The sequence below is a fragment of the Acromyrmex echinatior genome, chromosome 1, assembly GCF_024713525.1.
Source record: "Acromyrmex echinatior isolate Ae372 chromosome 1, ASM2471352v2, whole genome shotgun sequence".
Classification (NCBI taxonomy): Eukaryota; Metazoa; Arthropoda; class Insecta; order Hymenoptera; family Formicidae; genus Acromyrmex; species Acromyrmex echinatior.
This window is the reverse complement of record NC_141852.1, coordinates 12,855,419-12,876,292: the sequence shown is the minus strand read 5'-3', so window position 1 is coordinate 12,876,292 and position 20,874 is coordinate 12,855,419. Positions and strand designations below refer to the sequence as shown.

The 20,874-nt window shown below is 31.9% G+C and overlaps 1 protein-coding gene across 2 annotated transcripts in view; it reads right to left on the bottom strand.

Annotated features, from left to right (window-relative positions):
* Positions 1 to 20,874, bottom strand: part of LOC105146875 (TWiK family of potassium channels protein 18) — a 35,786-nt gene that overhangs the window by 8,577 nt on the left and 6,335 nt on the right. The window contains exons 3-8 of one of the 2 annotated variants that reach the window (XM_087414214.1): positions 10,950 to 11,106; positions 10,693 to 10,780; positions 10,249 to 10,439; positions 9,527 to 9,711; positions 8,700 to 8,851; positions 4,605 to 4,681 (exon numbers count right to left, since the gene is read on the bottom strand). In XM_087414214.1, the coding sequence (XP_087270340.1) occupies positions 8,745 to 8,851; positions 9,527 to 9,711; positions 10,249 to 10,439; positions 10,693 to 10,780; positions 10,950 to 11,106 (728 nt within the window). In that variant the 3' untranslated portion in view covers positions 4,605 to 4,681; positions 8,700 to 8,744. Of the gene's footprint in view, positions 1 to 4,604; positions 4,682 to 8,699; positions 8,852 to 9,526; positions 9,712 to 10,248; positions 10,440 to 10,692; positions 10,781 to 10,949; positions 11,107 to 20,874 lie in introns of those variants that run through there. The other variant, XM_011057483.2, reaches the window with a different exon arrangement.

Sequence of the window (20,874 nt, the reverse complement as noted above, 5' to 3'; positions counted from 1 at the left end):
GGTCGGTTTTATCTTAATTTTATCACCTCCATATGCTCTCTGACAGGAAATTACACATATGCAAATATGTGATCACATAATACCACGCGTAAATGGGGAATCAACGGCAAATTATAAATATAATCTTCTTTTAGCAAAAGAAATTTTGTCTTTATTATAGTAAATTTCAAATTACTCTGTCGTGTTGCTTTTAAATGTTATGTTACTAAATTTTATAATTTTTATCAATATTAACTTTTTATTATCACCATAGATATGACATTTAACTTGCATTTTTTATTTATACATCTCGTTATAATCGATATATTTTAAATTTTTGTTTCTTTCACACACCCACACACAGCCATCGAAGAAGGAATCAAGAGACAACATTCAATTAATAATTAATTGAATTTAATTAATTAGAATCTATCGGTCATCCAGCGAAATTTTTATCATCTTTGATTACTTTATATTTATTTACATACGTTCAGATTCTGCCCACTGTCTTCCTGTCTTATTTTACACCATTTGTACCTTATTTGCGAGCAAAAGTAAGATATTTTATGTCACTGATAATATAAAAAAGATACTTATTCTATCTGCTTTGCGCTAAGATTTCTTACTTTTTCTTTTAAATTCTTTCCCTTTTATTTTATTTTATTTTACTCGTGTTTTATTTTTTAATCATTTTGGCATGTGTCGCTATGCATATAAATATAAAAAAATAATCTCGTGATAAAAGGAGTAAATTCGCAATCCCTGTTCGTAATCCCTTTTTCCAAGTTTTCGTAATACGGAACCTGGTTGCAGCGAGTGAATAAAAGGATTAATGGGTTATTATTTTTCCTGCGCTTATAGATTAATATCACCTCCCATATTTCACGAGAGATATTAAAATTACAATTATTCAATGTAATGAAAAATCTCTCTGATTGAATTATGTAGACGAATGGAAATTATATAAACGAAATACGTCTTTTCAATATGAATAAATCTTAAAATGCTGCGTTGTACTATTTAAAGTTATTTTCTCAGATTCACATATTAGCTTTTGGTATTTTTTCCGAATCAATGCATCTGATTTTAAAAATATCATTGCACCCAGACGAGATCAGACAGGACACTAGAGAAGAGTAAAACTTAATTTGGAAATGTCATTTTATTCTTGCTAAATATTTAATTATTCCACGTATTTACTTATATTTGCATTATCTTGAGTCGTTATTTCACCGATTATATCTATTTCTCTGGTTGCAAAGGACATTAAAATTTTAGATAATTTTATAAATTAACAACACTCAAGTGAGCAAGCTATAACAACGATAAGTATCGCCAATAACAGTCTTACTGTATTAAAAAAAAGGATAAATTACACATGAAAGTTATTCTTTTTTCGAATGGACAGAAAATAAAGGAAGCAGGAGACTGTTCCAGAATTAAAGGATTGTTCAGAATTTCAAGTCTTCTATCGATGCTATTCAATTGACAAAAACCCTTGCATATTTCTTGAAGCTTAAGAGGATCCTAAAGCAAAGTTCGAACTCCGATGAGATCGCGCCGCGCACCGCATATCGACATGTCTCTTTATACTACCATAGCAATATCTCATGCAACCTATGGTACATGCAGTCACACGTCAATTTTCATATAACAAATTCATTGCGATAAGTCTAATTCTAAGAACTCAATGTTTATTCGTGTAAACTACGTGTGTGTGTGTGTGTGTCTGGGAATCATTATTTCGTACGTACAGATTGTAAAGCTTTCGTATCAAGCAAATGACTTGACAGCTGAGACGCCATGTTACACTAAAAAATGGTAAAAAATATATCAATTTTGAAATTTTCTATCGTTCTCGGCATAGATTCCACTTTCCAGATACGTACTAATGCTATACTTTAATTCTAGAAAAGGATTTTCAAATCAGTGAGAAAGAGAAGAAAAGTATTTCTTATACAAAAATTATACATGCTTACATGGTAAAAGGAGGCTTTAGGATCGAGAATTAAAACGAAAATTGACAATGATAGCATGTCGCGAAGAATGATTTGTTTTTATTTCCTGTAATTTTACGGATCTGTCTGAAGGCGTGCAAATAATAAAAAAAATAAAAAAATAAAGGGCAGGTCATCGAAGAATTCAAAAGATAGAAAATAGCGTGAAAAATATATGTGTAGTGACTTTCTTTTTTCTTTTCTCTAATAAATTATTTGTATTAAAGGAATTATTATTATTATCTATTAATAGAACTTATCAACAAAGTTGGTATATTTTATATTATTCTTTCAAGCAATTTAAGAATATTTTTCACTTTGAAAGTAAAGACAACAAAATAAAAAATCTTGCAAATTAAAATATACATTCGTGCATTCTTTCCTTTCGTCACATTTTGACATAAACGTAATGCAGCACTGTACGTAGTATATTATATAATGCGTCTTTCCCAAAAAAAGAAAGATCAGAAAGAGAATATCTGAAAATTTTATTGACGAACGGGGGGAACCAATCGTTTTAAAAGACTCCTTATGCGGTTTCTCGATATAAAGTTTTGTCGGAGAAAAATGAGGTAGGAAGAACAAAGAGAAGTAGGCGAGGAAAGAAATAAAAGGGTTTTACAAAGGAATGCCCAAGAGAGATTCTGTACAGCAAAGTGACAACTATATGCGCGCTTCGGCATTATGAGTTATCTAGCCTGCAGCAACACCTGCGCTTTTACTCAAATTTCACCAACGAGTCGACGTGTAACGTTACGATAGAAATATTTCCTACAAACTGATACATATTTCAAATACTGTTATGTTGCCCGAGCAAAAGAAACATATGTAACAGATAAATAATTAAAAGCTACATCAAAATAGAGAGAATTTGAGAAAGAGAAAAATAAATTGAAATTAAAAAATAGCTATTCAAAAAACGGAATTAAAGATAAAAAATTATGTATAAAAAAAAACACCTTGTAAAGCATCTTACTTTATACACAACTATATATAAACTATATATAATTATATATAACCAAATTTATTTACGACGGCTTTAATTTGTTTTACATACAGAGAAGTTTCTTTAAATTTAAAAAAAGTCACACAAAAGAAGAAGACAGAAAAATTTCTTTAAAATTTAAGTAAAATCATGCAAAGAAAGAAGATAGACTAGTTTATCCAATTGCCGATCGATGAGGGTATAATTTATATATCTTAAGGGAAAATTATTTTAAATAAAAACAAATTCATTCGACGAGAAAAGTGGAGGTTGCTCGTAAACCCGAAAACTTTCTACAAAATACAATTTTTCGCTTGCATTCGTGCTCATTCGTTTGATATATCTATCGTTTGCTAAGCGAGATGTTAAAAATTTAATGAGCTTCGAGTAAAGCTTGTAATCCTCGAAATGGACGTTAAATGTTGCACCAGAAGAGCTTTGCTTTCGAGTGAGAGCGGCTGTCGAGCCAGAAAGACAAATGTTTTTAAATTCGATTTTACTTGTAATTGAATCTCGGCTTTAGTTTTAAGAGATGTGATATTTCTTGCGATTATATGCAAGGAGAGGTGTAAGCGAATGCAAATTTTGCCAAGTGCCATATCAATCTCGCTTGGACAATTTTTGCATGAAACTCGAGATAAGTATAATCTGCAAGCGCGCGCGTAATCAGATTCCTTTTTTTAATCCTCAAAAGTGCCGCGCATATCGCACGTTCATTACTAAAGAGAACGTTCTTATCAGGAAGCAAGGATTAACCTTGCTTGGAGAAGCAAAATTGTCTCACCAATTTTTAATCACGGGCATAAACGGGAATGATACAAGATAAAGAAAAAGTTTTGCTTGCCACACTTCCCTATACTGTTCACATAATGATGTATATATATTATATGTTTTTATGCTACGACCATTTTTTATGTTGAATATTCTTTTTTTCGCATATATATATATAAAGCACATAGTTATTTTAATCAGAGATTAACAATAACTTATCAACAATAATTAAAACAAGTGTATTTATTGTATTATATTATTAATTCTGTATAAAATAATACCAATAATAATAATAAAAAAGCAACTGTTTTAACGTTTAAGAACTATGGGGAAAATAATGATTTCATTATTTTACTTTACAACGTTACATAACATATTGATTAAATTTCCATCTGCAATTTTTTTAAAATAAAATGTAAGATATGATTATATACTTTTTCTACATTTAACAACTCTAAAATTTTTAAATTATCACAACATCATTAATACTATGAGAACTGCAATTCAAAGCTTGAAATAAAGGGATGTATAAAAATTTCTCGATACTCTGTATACGTATTTTGTTTGCGTTCATCTCTTTTCTTTAACAAATACAAATTTTATTATAGGATCCAAATTAATCAAATCCAAATCACAATGTAAATCACAATGAGAGAGCAAAGTATACTTTCCTCTATCTATAACGATCGTATTCCGTATTACATGTGTTTTTTTACGATCGTATTCGCGCCAATGGGACAAAGTATTAAAACTATTAACTGTAAACTGTGAATGCATTGCGATTCTTTTAATGCGCTGCCCTGATCGCTTTGCAAAATATGTTTAAAAAATTTTATTATTACAACTTACCATTCAGCTTAACAATGATCGCTCCTTACTTTTGCTTTTCGCGTTTTCGATGACGATTCTCGAATTCCCACGGCGGTTTGCAGAACATAACATCGCACCGCTAAAATAGAAAAAAACCTGTTCGCACAATGTTCACGCGGAGTTTCATAAAATCGCGCCTAGAGAAGCGCCGATTATTTTAAACGATCCTATTTATTTGTTTATAATAATAGGAAATCAACATCGATCATCCGTTGCCATAATATTTTTACACCATCGTTTCGTGTATATATATAATAATATTATTTATGATAGATCAATATCGCTCTGCGCGTTACACTATGCGTCTCGCATTAATTTTGTTTAATAGTGAAAGAAGAGACAAGCAATTTCTAGTTTGTCAATAATATCACTTATCACAAATAATGTCTCATTATGATCGACATCCTACGATATAATAATATCTGGAGCACTCATATCACTGGCATCCGATACGGTCTGACTATGATTGACCCATATCACTTACTATTCATAAAGTTTAATTATAATCAACTTATATATTGCTTACGTCCGATATATTAACAGATAAGTTGAAGAAAACGACTCGCAGCTGGACTGCTTCCGAAATGGAACAATATCGATACATGCTTCTTTCATTTTGCGAAATACACACTACAAATTTATTCGATATTATTTATTCATCATCTCATTTCTTTGTTACTGTTTTATCAAAATCATGCTTTAAAAATATGAAAAATCATCGTGATAAATTGATCGCGACGGCATCGCTGATTATTCCGCACTGATTGGCATTCGCGATTTACTTAATGGTCCGCATCCGTTCTCAATCTATCGCGGTGACGGGCATCATTGGAAGAACTCTTGAATTGAAACACGATGACCACATCGAATCACGTCCGCTCTTTACCCTGAGGGGTTGTTTCAAAGCGTCCCTTATGAAAAATGAACGCTCGACCGTTGGACATATATGGAGATGATTAATTTTGAGCGAACGGAATATAAGAATTTAATAAATCACAAATAAAATAAATCATGCGAGTAATTTGTCAATTAAGGAATTCTTCAGTTTAAAAAAAAAATTGAAAAAAATTGAAAAATTTAAAAACACTGGTCGAAAACAAAAGAATCATTTACAGACCGCATATCTTTTCTTATCAATCTCATTACGTCATTAATCTGATTCCATCATAATTCGGCGAGCTATTATATGCAACCGATAAACGATTTTAAAGATCATAATTTAATTATCTTCAAATTATCTTTGTTACCCGAGTAATATGGAAAGTTTCTATTTAGATAGAATGTGTAGATTAAATGTGTCACATTACTCACTCTGTTCCAAACTTAAGTTCCATCTCGTCTTATTTTCCAAGAATCGTAAGCAACAGCTATTCCAATATTCCAATATAAAATAGGAAGAATTTAATGCCATTGCAAAAGAGTCATTATCGTTACGAGAAATTCGTCAGCAAAGAACAAAGTCACATGTCGTACTATAAAATCTCCACTATGTTTTCAATTAAAGAGGCTTCATTGATAATCGTCGATCGTAGAATGCACACTTTCTCGTTATAAATGTCATACTAAATGCCATTCCGATCGTATACGCGGGCTCTATCGAACTTGACTCTATGGACGTCGACAAGTGGCCTCGTTCGTGGCTGTCTATTCCCTCGAGAGAGAATCCTTCTTCTAACCGCAGATACACTCTGCAGTAAAATCCAACAAATGTTTCGATAAAACTATCCGTAACTTTTCACGTTTAAAACAAGCCTCATATCTCAATACTGAGATACGTTCAAACTTGGAACTGGTAAATATCGAGCCGACACCGAAACCGAACTGTCGGTGGTGAACGACGATAGAGCGCGATTCGACGCTCGGTGTCGACGAGATCGATAAGATTCTTTAGTTTAGATCTCGCGGCCGCGGTGCTTGAGGCGTTTGAGTTTCGATCGAACAGACAAAGTGAGACGAGACCGTGAAATGTGAGATAAATGTTGAGCGAAATACGAGCAGGCCGAGCCGAATGACGACAGTGAACGAGGAGCGTACGCCGGCTTTTACGTACGGACGCACCCCCGTAGTGGCGGCAGGGCGCAGGATCGCTCTCCAATGTCTCCGGGGGTGGCTGTGGCGCATGTGCGGTAAATGTACAACAGGAACGCTGCATGCAAAAGCGCGTAGTCGCAGCCCCGTTCCATCGCGACCTGATCTCCTATCTCTCCCCCCCCCCTCTCTCTCTCCCTCTCTCTCCCCCCTCTCTCCTTTTTTGATCCTTTTTTTCCTCTTTCCTTCTTTACTGCCATGCCGCCCTAGGCTTCTTTATCCCTCCTCCCTCTTTCGTCTTTATAAATGCTTTCTTCGCCTCTATTACATACGCACTGTGATGCACTTTTTATTTTCCGAGATTATATTAATAATGACGAGAATTCATATTGGTTTCGCGCGATCAAAGAAACTTGGTTAAAAGTTTTCCCTTTCCCATCATTTTTCTCGTTTTCTTATTCGCGAATCTTTTTGTTACGCAATTCGAAGCTCGCGCGAAACGACGATCGTCAAAAGCGCATCAATTTCCTCTCTTCAAGTACGCGATCATGCACTGTGATATATCATAGATATGCTAGACATAGATAAAATAAACTAGTAGCATTTTTGGCGAAATTCTTATTTTTCAAAGAGATTTACATTAACTCTCTATTTACGTTCTTCTCTTTTCTGAATATATGTATATCGTAAAAATAATTCACATTGTAATATATAGCAAAGTATATAAATATAAAATAAGTTATAATTAAGTTTGCAATTGAGTTTTTGTTACAAGTCATCAATTACTCGTTATATTTTATTTTCTCTGATATTATCTCATGATTAAAAATGTTCACAAGAATCATAAGCTAAGTTGATGTAAAACGCAAAGAAATCAATAGTTGATAAACGGGTCAATCGTTTTTTGTACTAGATCCGTTTATATGGCGACCCCTGCATTATGTACTTATTTCTTACAATTGTAATATACAAAATGGTTGAAATATTTTTTTAGTCGGCGATGTCCACTTTCATCTTGTTGAAAGTGGACATTAATTTGAAATGGGAATGTTTCAAATTAATTTATAATTCGATTCAAATCAATTAATATTTATATCCTATCTCGATAAGAGGTCTACTTTGATATTTTCCTTACAATTATAAATACAAGTATTAGCCATACTTTTGCAAACGCTCGATAGCTTCTAAATCGTCGCGGATATCTTCAGATATCGTAATCGCGTTTCACATTGCGCGCGCGCGCGCGCGTGTGTGTGTGTGTGTGTGTGTGTGTGTGTGTGTGTGAGATATATATATCGATACATCTATTTTGCACGATGACGTCTGATCTTTCTCTCTTTCTCTCTTTCTCTCTCTATTCTCGCGCCGACAGAATGCTCGCTTCGTCAAATGATCCGATAATCGGATAACGAAAAATTCCAACATGCAATTTTAGAAACGGTAAAATGTTTATCGAAAAAAAAGATTTCATAAAATTGTATTGTTTCGAAGAAAACTGATTTTTGATACTTATAATGTGATACTTTGAACAACTATTTAACCGATGAAATAATACAACGTTAATTTTTTCTTCGTAAAACTTTTAACTTTTAAAAGAAAACCTTGGAGTCTCGAAGGAGAGCAAATGGATCACCCGCGTTTTCCTTGCGACACGAAATAGTCGTATAGAATTTATCGTTTACGATTTTTGTCTTGTTGCTCTTACTGTAATGCAATACTTCTACTCAATCGTTCGTTCACTTACGCCCCTACGCCTCGCGAAAGATTTGAAGGAGAATTCAAAAAGAGCGAGAGAACATCAAAGATACAGTTACATGATACAAATGATTGCTCTTTGCTCGTACGGATCGCATCTAGTACGAGCAATCTTTTTTTTATAAGGAATGATTTTCAGTGGAAAATGTCTCGTAAAAATGTGTACCTATTTCTTAGCATTAAAAGTACAGGAAGAATTTTAGAAAAATTAAATTAAATCTTTCTTGTGAAAACTAAGAAATCATCCTATCATTATAAATCATCATAAAATTAGATTATTGAATGATTGAGAACGGAAATATTTATTAACTCACCAATTAAAATAGTGGTGGTGCAGAATCACGATGAAAACTCGTTCGTCATCTTTCACATCTGAAGATGTACTTGACGATGCGCACTAGGTTGCGTATCTTCGCGATCACCTCCTCTTGCATAAGATTAAAACACATAGCGATCAGTGCCATTCCTGAAAATATAAAAATTACACATTACGAGTGATTCGATGTCTCTGTAAAGTCTATACCGAATATTAGATTAGAGAGAGATTTCAAGCATTGCGGATATTATTGCGCCAATTGTTGCGTAAATTGAGAGCGCCGTTCGCGCGTATGGAAGCGGTCGAAACATTTAAAAGCACTTGAATATTTTCCACAAAAAATCTGCCCGGCAATCGGATATTGATTGAAACGAACTTAATACGCTCGCAACATGGAAAGCTGTATTGCAACGAATGAAATCGCGTTGCAGGATTTAAAACGGTTGATCCCTTTCAAAACGATTGTCTTTGCATCGTAGCGTTGAGCGTCAAAAATTTTGTGACAATCGGAGACAATTATATTTCTTAAAAAATGAAGTATCTATTTTTTATTCTAATTTTACTAGAATAAAAATATACGATTAAATACGATTAATATACGATTTACTAGATTAAAATACACGATTAAATCAAATGATTTTATATTCCTTCAGTCTGTAACATGTAATAATATTAATAATGAATATTGTTTTATTTATAAGGGAACGTTTAATTATTAGCAGTTAAGAGGATTTTCTCGAAGGAAGCTCTAAAATAGACTCTTATATACAACTAATAAGAGATGTAAGTATCGTATATATATATATATATATATGTAAAACTTACCAAGCATTAGGTACATTGAACACATGATAAAAGATAAATCGAAGGCATGTCCGGAATAGATTTTCTCACCAGGAACAATATCGCCAAAACCTATGGTCGATAAAGAAACGAAGCAAAAATAAGAACCATCCAGCATATCCCAAGATTCCCATGTCGAAAACAGAAATGCGCCACCCCAAATATACCTATCGGGCAAAAAGTAAAAGAAAGTGCTGTCAATTCCAGACAATTTTTCTAGAGGTTCTTTTAAATTTTTGAAAGAAAGTGACATCAAGTTTAATGCAATGTTAGACTTGCAAACTGAAAATAAACATCAATATATACTCCAAGTCAATATATGCATCGCGTCCGAAAATTATACTCCATAATTTTACCTTAATAGAATTTTAATTTGAATAGAAAAGAATTTAGCAATCTCGAAATTAATTTTTAATTTCAAAGACTATTTTTAATTTCATAGACACTTGTAACTTTTCAAATTAAATAATACCAGAGAATCGTAAAAATATTTATTTCAAATTAATTTTTAAAAAGTAATGTTACAAACCATATTTTTCGAGTTATTATTTTACTAAAAAAACTTTAAGTATCTGAAAAACTTTTCCTATTAAGAGAATTTTCATCATTTTTTTGTCAATTCATTTATCTGTTATATGTTCTTTAAAAGTGAATCCTTTAATTAACTTTATTTCTCTTTATTATCTCGCTCGTCAAATACTCACCCCACCATAATAGCAAGACAGAGAGTTAACGGCACCGTGACATGCTGAGGATCGTAGCTGTCACTCTCGTCGTCATCGTCTTCGTCATCGCCGTCACTTCCGTTAACTTCTCCGTTGTCGTCGTCTCTAGGTAAAGTTTCTTCTACATTCAAGCTTGACGTATCTACCTCCTCGTCATACGTGCTTACAATCTACAGACAAATTTTCTTTGAATATCCCCTACTTGATATCCCGAACATATCAGAATTCGCTTGTAACAATAAAGCATTGATGTCTTTGATATTGAAAAAATTTTGCTTTATCTCGATTAGTTTTAGAGAGATTTCGAATGTATAATAGAAATAATTCTGATTCTGTATGAAAGCCTTATTCCCTCTTGAATCACGATGTTACTTCGTTATAATGAAATCGAATTGTAATTCTGGTTACAACGGTGTCGCTTACCTGCTGCCACCGATCTCTTTTCGCATCTGGATCATTCGATATCTCCGACACTCTCGCGTTTGTCGCATCGTATGGTCTTCTTCGGCATCTTGAAAAATCGATCGAGATTAATTCAACGATGTCGATGTAAAATCTGATTCTACGCTATCGAAAAAGATAGATACTGAAAAGATGAATAGGACATGTAACATATGAACTACTACAGAAAAGTTCAATAGGAATGTGACACATTTTTGCGACAAGCAGAACGGTCTTACTTGCACAAGCAACAGCGGGCATAGGTCCACTTGAAGCTTCTGGCCAGAATGTCACCGATATTGCTGAGGTAGAGAAGGAAAAGCGGCATCCCTATTATTGCGTACACGATAGTCGCGACTTTGCCCCATTTCGTCTTGGGACAAATGTTGCCGTAACCTGCGCAGTTAAACGAGAACACGGCAAGTGAGTTTATCGACAAGCTTCGTTGCTTCGTTTCAGTTCTGTTTCTTGCTTTATATCATTCTACAACTATCCGCCAGCTGATTCATTTATTATTAATTTATTGCCCGCGGTGTTTTTGATAGAAACCCATATAATATCATATTGTTCGAACTATTAATTACGCAAACACACGTGATAAAAATATTTATTCTAAAGAAAAAGAAAGAATATACCGAATGTTTGAATTCATAACTTTCATGATTAAAACAAGAATCTCTTAATGTATGGATTTTATTCATTTAAAATATTGTATATTTAAGGATAATTTGTATATTTAGACAGAAAAGGTAACTAATATCTCGATATATTTTTAAATTATTTGCACAAAGTGATCCGCACTATATTTATTAATGCGGCTTAAACTTGTTTTCGGATAGCTACGAAAACTTTATTATCGCAACGATATTCATAAAGTATCAATTGTCTTCCAAGTAATTTAACCGGACGTTGTTTCAACAGACATATCCGTGAGAGTTTGATCGCATGCTACTGAAAGTTTCAGGTTTATCTCGTGGGAGACGTAAACAATCTCGTGGAATCTACTCGGACATTTTCATGTTTTATAAGGTGGCGAAATGTAGTGTTCTATAAACTGAGCAAGTAAAAGTCTTTAAACAAAAAAAAAAAGAAAATATCACAAAATTCCAACCGCGCCTTAAGCGGAAATGATTTTCCATGGAATTATAGAAAGATCATATTCTCGCGAAGACTAATCGTAAGCAACAATGTCGTTCGTTAAGGCAAATTGTTTAATCATGTCTGTTTGCGTTAGTTTCTCTCGTTGCAGACCGAATTCGCCTTTTAACATTAATCTTTTTCCTTCAAAGAGATTCCTCTCTCAAAAAGAATCTTCCTATCAATATAATAATCTGGCAATCTACTGACGACTTATCGCGATCGGTTTATCGAGTAACGACTTTTGTTGATATTTCCTCGTTTTAATTTGCTCTCTATTTCGATCATTTATCATTCGCAAAAGAAGCAAAAAGTATGCACCAACAAATTTTCGTCCAGTGCCAAAAAAACTGTCGAATTGATGTACGATACCAGGGATGAATCCGAGCATGCCTTGTAACCGCGCGAAGTCGCCACGAAAAAAAGCTTGTTCAGCTGCTCTTTTTTCCATACACGTACACAAATATGCGCGAAATAGGGAAGTAACAAAAGAGAAACGCGAGGATATATATTCAGCATGATTTTTCAGGAAAACTACATGTCGAATCTCTCGCATGCGAAATGACCAATTCCGGGATGCACGAGATGTAGACTTTATTATCGATCCCGTCTCTCGGATAATCTTGAAAATCTCGTAATGGCAATTTTTCTTATCGCAATCTTGCGTTAAACAATGGCCACTGTATAATACAATATATGTACATTTTAATAAAAATGAAAACTTTTAAAAATCTAGTGCATAGGTTTTTAAATAAAAGGTAACTTTTCACGAAAAATTAATCTACGTAATAAATTTAGATAACTTTGTAATTTATTCTTTAATTCGCCTATTAATATTACAATTACAATCAGATCCGTAATTTTCATTTTGTATTAAAAAAAATGATGTACGTTACAGTATATATACGGTTATAGCCAAAATTATCTATTGTTTCTGACAAAATCGAGAACCGTGTCATTTTTTTCTCTTTGTCTCCTTTTCTTTTGGCATTTTTACATAATTTTATATTTCGGAGGAAAGGGAAGCAGCGATCGCGTTAATTTTCGAGAATCGACACTCACGCCGATGATTTACGGCACGGCCGAATCAAAATGAACGCTTGACGTCCGATCGCGCGAACGCGTCTTTTAGCGACGATAAAACGGTGGCGCCGACCGATTGTATATGACAGCGATAAAACCTCTACAGTAAATCGACGCGTTTAAAGCTGCGTCTACGCGGACACTGCGAATATTCCATATTCACGACAACGTTTTATAACGTGTATGTTCCGCTCATGTCGCGTCGAAAATACGATGTACGCGCGGAAGGCAGAACGCGAGATAATTCTTTCTACATATTTAATTTAATGTAATGCTTAAATACTTAAATTTAATTTTGATGTCTCTTTGATAAATATGTTTTTAGCACAAAATTTCTAGATCTCGTCATATCTTACATGCATCTTTGTCGATTTATTTTAAATAAAAATCTGTTGATTGACTAAATCGTATGACTTTATCAATGAAATAGAAGCGAAAGATAAAAATCGAAATATGTAGCCGAAACAATTTATCCCCTTTATACGATATCTTTAATTTGAGAGCGCGAATTGCATTCGTTCACACGAAAATAATGTACTATTCACGCACCATACACATTCATAAAAATCCTCTCAAATCGCAACCAGTCGGATCAGAATCGCGGAATCGGCTATATCCCGACGCAATATCCAAAACTCTATACGGCAGAAAGCATCGAAAGAGATTTTCTCGCGCATCCAATAAACAATATGTGCCATTGCGGATGGCATGCAGCGACTGATTTTTCAGTGTCATTTTTTAATGCTTGTCCGCAACCGAATAAACGCAACACCGACTTTGTTAATCTAATAATCGAGAGAGATTTGCGTCTTGATACAATTTTTTTTATTCATCTTTCCAAAAATCTATTGTTACAAAAAAGAAAGAAAGCAACTGCAATGTGATGCTATTGCAAGTTAGTCTGCAACTATAATTCGCATTATAAATGCTATAAACAATTTGTGCTCATTTCATTATGAGATAGTTAGAAAGTAATATCTACTCTCTAAATTTCTTAGAGTAAAATCTCACTCCAAAAGAGTTAAAATACAATCAGTAAAAAGAATGAAAAATTTACACTCTTGAATAAGAGTGGCAGATTTTTACGCTTTTTTTAAGTAAGATTCACTTCAAAAAAGAAGTGATATTATTTTTCTTTGAAGTGAATCTCATTCATTCTTTTGAAGTAAGATTTCGTTTCAGAAATTTAAAAAGTAAATAAAATAGAATGTTATTCTCACAATATATCATCGTAATACATCAAAAGTATTATTATAATAATTATTGTATATGGTAATATTATTATACGTTTTTTAATTTTACAAAGAAATGGAAACGTGTTACTATTATGGAAGCATAATTATTTATTTAATAATACAAAGGCTCCAGAGTCTCGCAACTAAAATATTAAAATGTTCTACAAATTACAATGTTATTATATATGCAAACCATCTTTTTTTAGGAGGGTTAAATCCTCTACAGAGTTTCCCTTTAAACGACCACAAATGAAGATGTTACTTTTATAGTGTCGCAATCTCCATTTTATTTCACGTTGGTATATGAAGCTTTGAAGTTAAAGAAGTAGAAGAAATTTAAGAGGAAGATTTGTAAAGAAACGCTTAAATAAAGATAGATTTACTCTTTAAATATTCTATCATCTAATTCTGCCAACTACTTTTATTCTAAGATGCACAAAAAAATGGAAAACAGAATGTTACACTCAAAACCGTTACTTAAAATTAAAATAATGTTTTTGTATTGTTATACATTTTTCTCATAATAATCAAAATGCATTAAATATTATTTTATTAATATAAATGACAAATAAACAAATATGTATAATGTTATACGAAAATTAAACATATATATTTATATCTATTCTTCAAATATCCTAAATAAATCGAAAATGTTTAACTGCATTTTGATACAACATTTTTTTTGTTATTTTTTAATCGAAAATATGGCAACAAAGTTCTTTGTACAACTTTAGACTCGCTCTATGAACAATTTAATATGCGCACATTTCATAGTCAGAAATGGAAGCGGAAATAATGGACCATGCACGCGAAAATTAATGTCGTTATACAAGTCGACGAATACTGGTGCATAAAACCACTGCGTATATATGGAATGTTTCAGGAATTCTGATTAAATATTTTTAGATTTGACATTTCTTAAGGTATATTGAAATACTAGTAACTCAGAGTTACAAGGCATCAAAAGTGAAATAATTAGACTTTTATATAAATGTATAAATGATCTTAAAAAAATTTCTAGCTTTATTTCAATTCGCACGATTGTTATTTCTTTTAAAATTTTTATTAAAGTGAACTTTTGACTTAGATTTTCAAGATTTTTTTATCCCAACTACATATCAAATACTTATTACTATTAAAGTGTACTTTTGAATAATAATAGAAGTAATACAAAATGATAGTGCAAATGTAAAAAATAATTTGAGATCTTTTTTGGTACACTGGAATATTAAATTTTAAATATTGCAAATAATTATTTCTTTTACAGATAATTTAATTCTATCCGTTATTTATAGACATGATTAACTTCAACAAATACGAAATTGCTGTTTTATTGGCTGTTGTGACGTGAAACGTTAACAATTATATCGCGTCATTTTTTTCAATTTATATTAAGTTTTTGCACAAAAATATGAATTATCGAATATCAATGTAACAGGAAATTTGATGTTTTCTTTCGATTAGTTTTAACAGAACATTTTGTATTTATTTATATGTGGTTTTTTTGTAATCGTAGGATCTTATAAAAACGGTCAAGTATTCTTTTATCAAAAATTCCGATATATTTCTATTTTGACTGCAATTTTCTATAACATCTCTTATTCAAAAGATCTTATCCTGAAAGGTAAAATTCTATAAAATACGCGCATGAGATATGTGGAAAATGATTTGGATAATGAAAATCTTTATTTATTGTTTGTCTTTTATCGCATTGATAAGTTAGATGTAGCTAGTTTAAAAATAAGAATGCATCAAAAAAAAGTATTATAACAATATATAATCGCTGATAGAGGTTGCGTCACTTTCAAACGCGCGACATGTTTGAAACTTATGTAATCTAAATTCTATATTTTCCATGAGAATAAAAGTCTTTTGCAAATCTATGAACTCTATTTTGCAAATCTATAAATTTATGAAATTTAATATTGATTTTTATTGATGAAAAGAGAATAAAATACACAGGAGGCAAAAATATAAGCATTATTGTTCTCCAAAGAGTGGAAATGGCATTTACGAACCGTTTTCGATTGCCAAAACCAATAAAAGATATACGCAAATCACATTACAAGTCATTCAGAAGACTTCTCATTTCACATTTTAAGAATGAATATCGTAAACAAATCGCAAACATTTTTTATCAATTTTCGGAAAAATTTAACGACGCTGGTAATACATGTAAAATATGATCAAAATTCACATAACATGTATATAAAAGTAATTGAGTACTATGGTTGAAGCGTATGTGTGCATCAAAATCTAAAAGAGATAGGAAATTCTCGACATGGCAGAATAGAACGATGGTACGTATGGAACGTATGGAACGAGACTCAAGTTGATCGACGAGTTATGTTACGTATCGCCGTTGACATTTGACTTTCCGGTCGTTTCGCACATACAATATTTTACCCGGCGTAACAATGTAACCCAACCATGTAACGGAATATACATTATACGTACTGCGTGCGATTTTTTTAACAGTTTGTTAAACATTAAAAAACTCTATTTCTGCAGGCTTTGCACACTCATTATTTGGATCGTATATATCAAGTTTATAAAGCCGGCAAAAGATTGTGTAAAATGATGTTTGTTCACAGCGACATTATGTAAACTACTGACGACCATTAGGTTATTATTATCAAACGTAAATCCATCACTAAATGAATAACGATATACCGATGTCGACATTTACAATCTCGAATTCAATTAACCGACGATGTTTATAGAAATGTTATTCAACTTCGCTGATGATAAAGTTAAAGTTTTTTCGTCGTCGATACGTGCGAGAGAACTGTTTCGCCTATTCATTATTATCGATTTTATCGCGATTATGTAATCTTGGAACGGCGAGCGTTAATGATTTAATAAAATATAAAAGCACAAAGACGTTTTTATACAGATTCTCTTAAAGAGTCGCGAAAGGCGAGTTTAATCGCAAATTCTTTGAAACTGAACTTTTCATAATTCTTGACTTTTAATTTAATAATCAAGGTTTTAATGTTGAATATTAAAATTAGTTTTAAGACCGACAGAAACAAATTTAAATTGGATATATTGCGCTTAATTATTAAAATATCTTATTTAAATAAAAATTAATTTAAAATATCTTATTATCTATACTTAATTATTTAAATATCAAATTTGTAATGTTATGTTTTATCGAGTCTTAATTTGAAATTGCAAGAGATAAATGGGAATATATTTTCAGACCATTTCGCGTGCATTCACATGTAAGAGCTTCCATGTTAAACGTACATCGACGATGTGCATTTAGTTTTAACGGTGTTCCTGATAATTCTAAAACGCTGATAATCATGTTGTGAAGCATTGCGTGCGCCCCCAGTGATGTTTATCATTTTCACTAACTGACAATTTTGGCAGCCGGGATCACCTGATTTTATCCTCTTTCGCTTCCATGATGATTTACTGCAACACGCCATGACATAAATTAACATGATATATGCACTCGTCATATCATTCGTTTCCATTCGTGGCGGTTTAAAGTATGTTTAGACAGCGCATAAAGCAGATTGGATTATGACATAATAATCTTAAAAACTGAAATAAAATAGTAGAAATGCTGTTAATTAATACCAGGTAAAGTAACATAAATCTAGAATAACGGAAAGAAAAGAGAGAGCGAGAGAGATTTATGTAAAATGAAAATAAAAAGAATTTTGGACAATTCCGCAAATGTTTTAAAATTATTCTCAGGACTGCGAATGATTGATACAGGAGGTAATTAATTAGAAATCTCGAATGTCAAAACGTTTTGTTCATATCGACTCGAATGGCACTATCGGCAAAACGACATGCTTGTCTTGCCACGCACGTAACAGGTATCACGTGCCAGACGTATCAGGGACATTAGTCCGTTTGGGTCGGGCCTCCGGCCAGAGAATTATTGGCGATTAACCAAAAATACGGAAACCGATATCCCGCGCGTACTTGTGCATATGTTTGTTATTTCTCCGTCTCGAACGACGAGGGCGACCGACGCGACAGTGTCATCACATACATGGTTAGCGATCAATTATCGCGAGGATTAATCGCGGGAGGTTTCATCGCGGCACCAATTTATCGGCTTGTCAAGAAGTTTAACGGCAAAATGATTCCCTCTGAAAATTAATTATGCCCGTTGCCGGCGATACCGGACAATCGCTGTCGCGCTTGATTTATATCGCGTCACCGACTATTTCCACATCCCCTTGTGATATATACTATACGGTTATTATATCTAAAATTCTGTTGATAATCTGAACAATAAGTAAAAGTGTCCTAATTGACCTATATTCAGACAAATTATTAATTTTTCCATTCTCCTTTTGTTTTCGAAAGACAATTGAGAGAAGCAGAAGAGTGTTTCACTTAATATCGAATTTAAATAAAATTAAAAAATATGTAAATATCCGCTCGGATGTGTAACAATAAATTAAACTATAGACTAAATAACGAGCAACAAAGGATCTAATTGAATCTAGTTTATGATCAAATAATTAGAAAATTAGAAAAAGTTAGTAATATGTATATTGTAAAATTATACATATATATACATATATATACATTATCACAATTAAACGATGGTATGTTTTGACTATATTAAATCTAAATTAATTGTAAATCTTCATCAATCTGATGACAATCTATCATAAATTAAAATTTCATTACAGTAATAAAACGTAAAGAAAAAACACGTTAGAAGATATTCATGATATTATAACATATAATAACATATTATAATATATAATTCATGATATTATAACAGGTTGAAATGAAAACATGAAGTTATATCGCAAATTAGATACAATGATGAATTGGCACTGTCCTGTGTTCCAAACTATTTCATAATTGGATGACGAGAAAGAGCAGAGCCAAGAAATTTACTATAAAAGAGCTGTGTAAAGTCAATAGTAAAGTAATATTTACGAAACCTGATATGAATTGGAAATATAAGTTCTGTTCTTTTTGGCTGAACTTTTCCATCAATTCATTTTTCTTTTTCTTCTTTCGTCCTGAAGAGAAAAGGAAGAAAGAACTGGTGCGAAAGTTTAGTTAAAAAGAACAGACCTATTGTCTCCGGATCTTTAAGTAAATTAATGTATCCAATAATATTAAACAAACTTCGTGTTCTGACGAGTATTAGCCGAGAAATGCCCTTAGGCATTGTATTTGTTAAATAAATATTGTCTGAAATACGCGAAAATAGTTACTGTATTTTATCTCAAATACAAAGAATATGCCACATATAAATTTATTTTATAAAATTCACTTTAGATGGATATATCTTTCTATTTTTGTATTGAACTCGATGATAGAATTTATAATTTTATGCAACGTAATATGAAAAATTTGGAAAATTAGAATATGCATTAAATATATATTTAAGTATATATCTCGAAATATACAGCATCTAAAATTATAAGGCATATAAAATATTAGCTAATCGTAAATCTGACGTACATAGATTATGGACAAATTATTTAAATCTAAAATGGACTGAGTGATAAATGAATCAATCGATTCTTGATATTTCTTTATTATATTATTCTTTTTATATAGTAGGTAGTGATCTCTTCCGTGTATCTAAATACACATGTATCTCCAATGACGTTTAACGCCATGATTTCTATATAGAGTGCTGACGTGCATAAGGCTATGCATGTATCATCTATTAGATATCATTTACTCAACGAGACTCGAGTCGGCAGATCCTCGCGTTTTCAAAACGCAATCATTTAAAGAATTAAAAGTCAACAAAAGTGACAACTCATGTACATCTTATTTAAGGTATAGATATATACCTGCACTATCATGTATTGTAGCGTTGTAGAAAGATTTGCCATACAATTTTTTTTATTTACGTGTTGTACGAAGATACGAAATTGTCCTCTTAAGAAGATAATTTTGTAATTTTGTTCTTAAAAGTATTATAATAAATAAAATGATCTGCTTCTTATGCTTACAGTATAGATACATGTCTTCATGCTGATATTTTATCTCTTAGAAATAATATCGCGTCACGAGAGCTTCTCAGCTCCTTTTTTTATGAAGCTAAAGATACGTAGAGCCGAATTTTGCAATTTAATTTTTAAAATATTATATTAAACAAAATTATCTGTACTTTAACTACATTTATATCGTAAATTGAATAAGATATCAAGATAATTTTTTATCTCTTTTTATCCAAAAAATGTTCTGTATGTGTTTTTCGAGAAACGACTTTCTTGATTACAAATATCGCAAATACATTGCGATTTTCTTGGTATTCTAAATCTATAATTTTAGCATAAAGAAATTTGTCTCCAACAGAGATCTCCATAGTCATTCCTGTCCGAGCTTTGATGATGAGAAACTCACGTGATTAACTAACTGTCGCAATTAACGTATGATTAATTATAACTCTCACGCTTGTTTAAATTGTATCGAAATAATGGCAAAATCTAGTAAATAAATAATAGTATGAATCGTTTTAATTTGTCGCGTCATTTTGTAATGTCATTTCTGGAAGTAAAGTACATTATATAAGTATACTTGTTCAAAAAAGTATACTTATCTTTGTTAGAAACAAAATTTAACAAGTTTAAGCTTCTTAAATTATTTTAAAAAAATTTTTCTTCAAAATATCTACATATGTATTTATATTTATATATTTAAAATGATCATATTATATCTTCAATCATCTATTTCATATGCTTTTATTATTATTAAATCA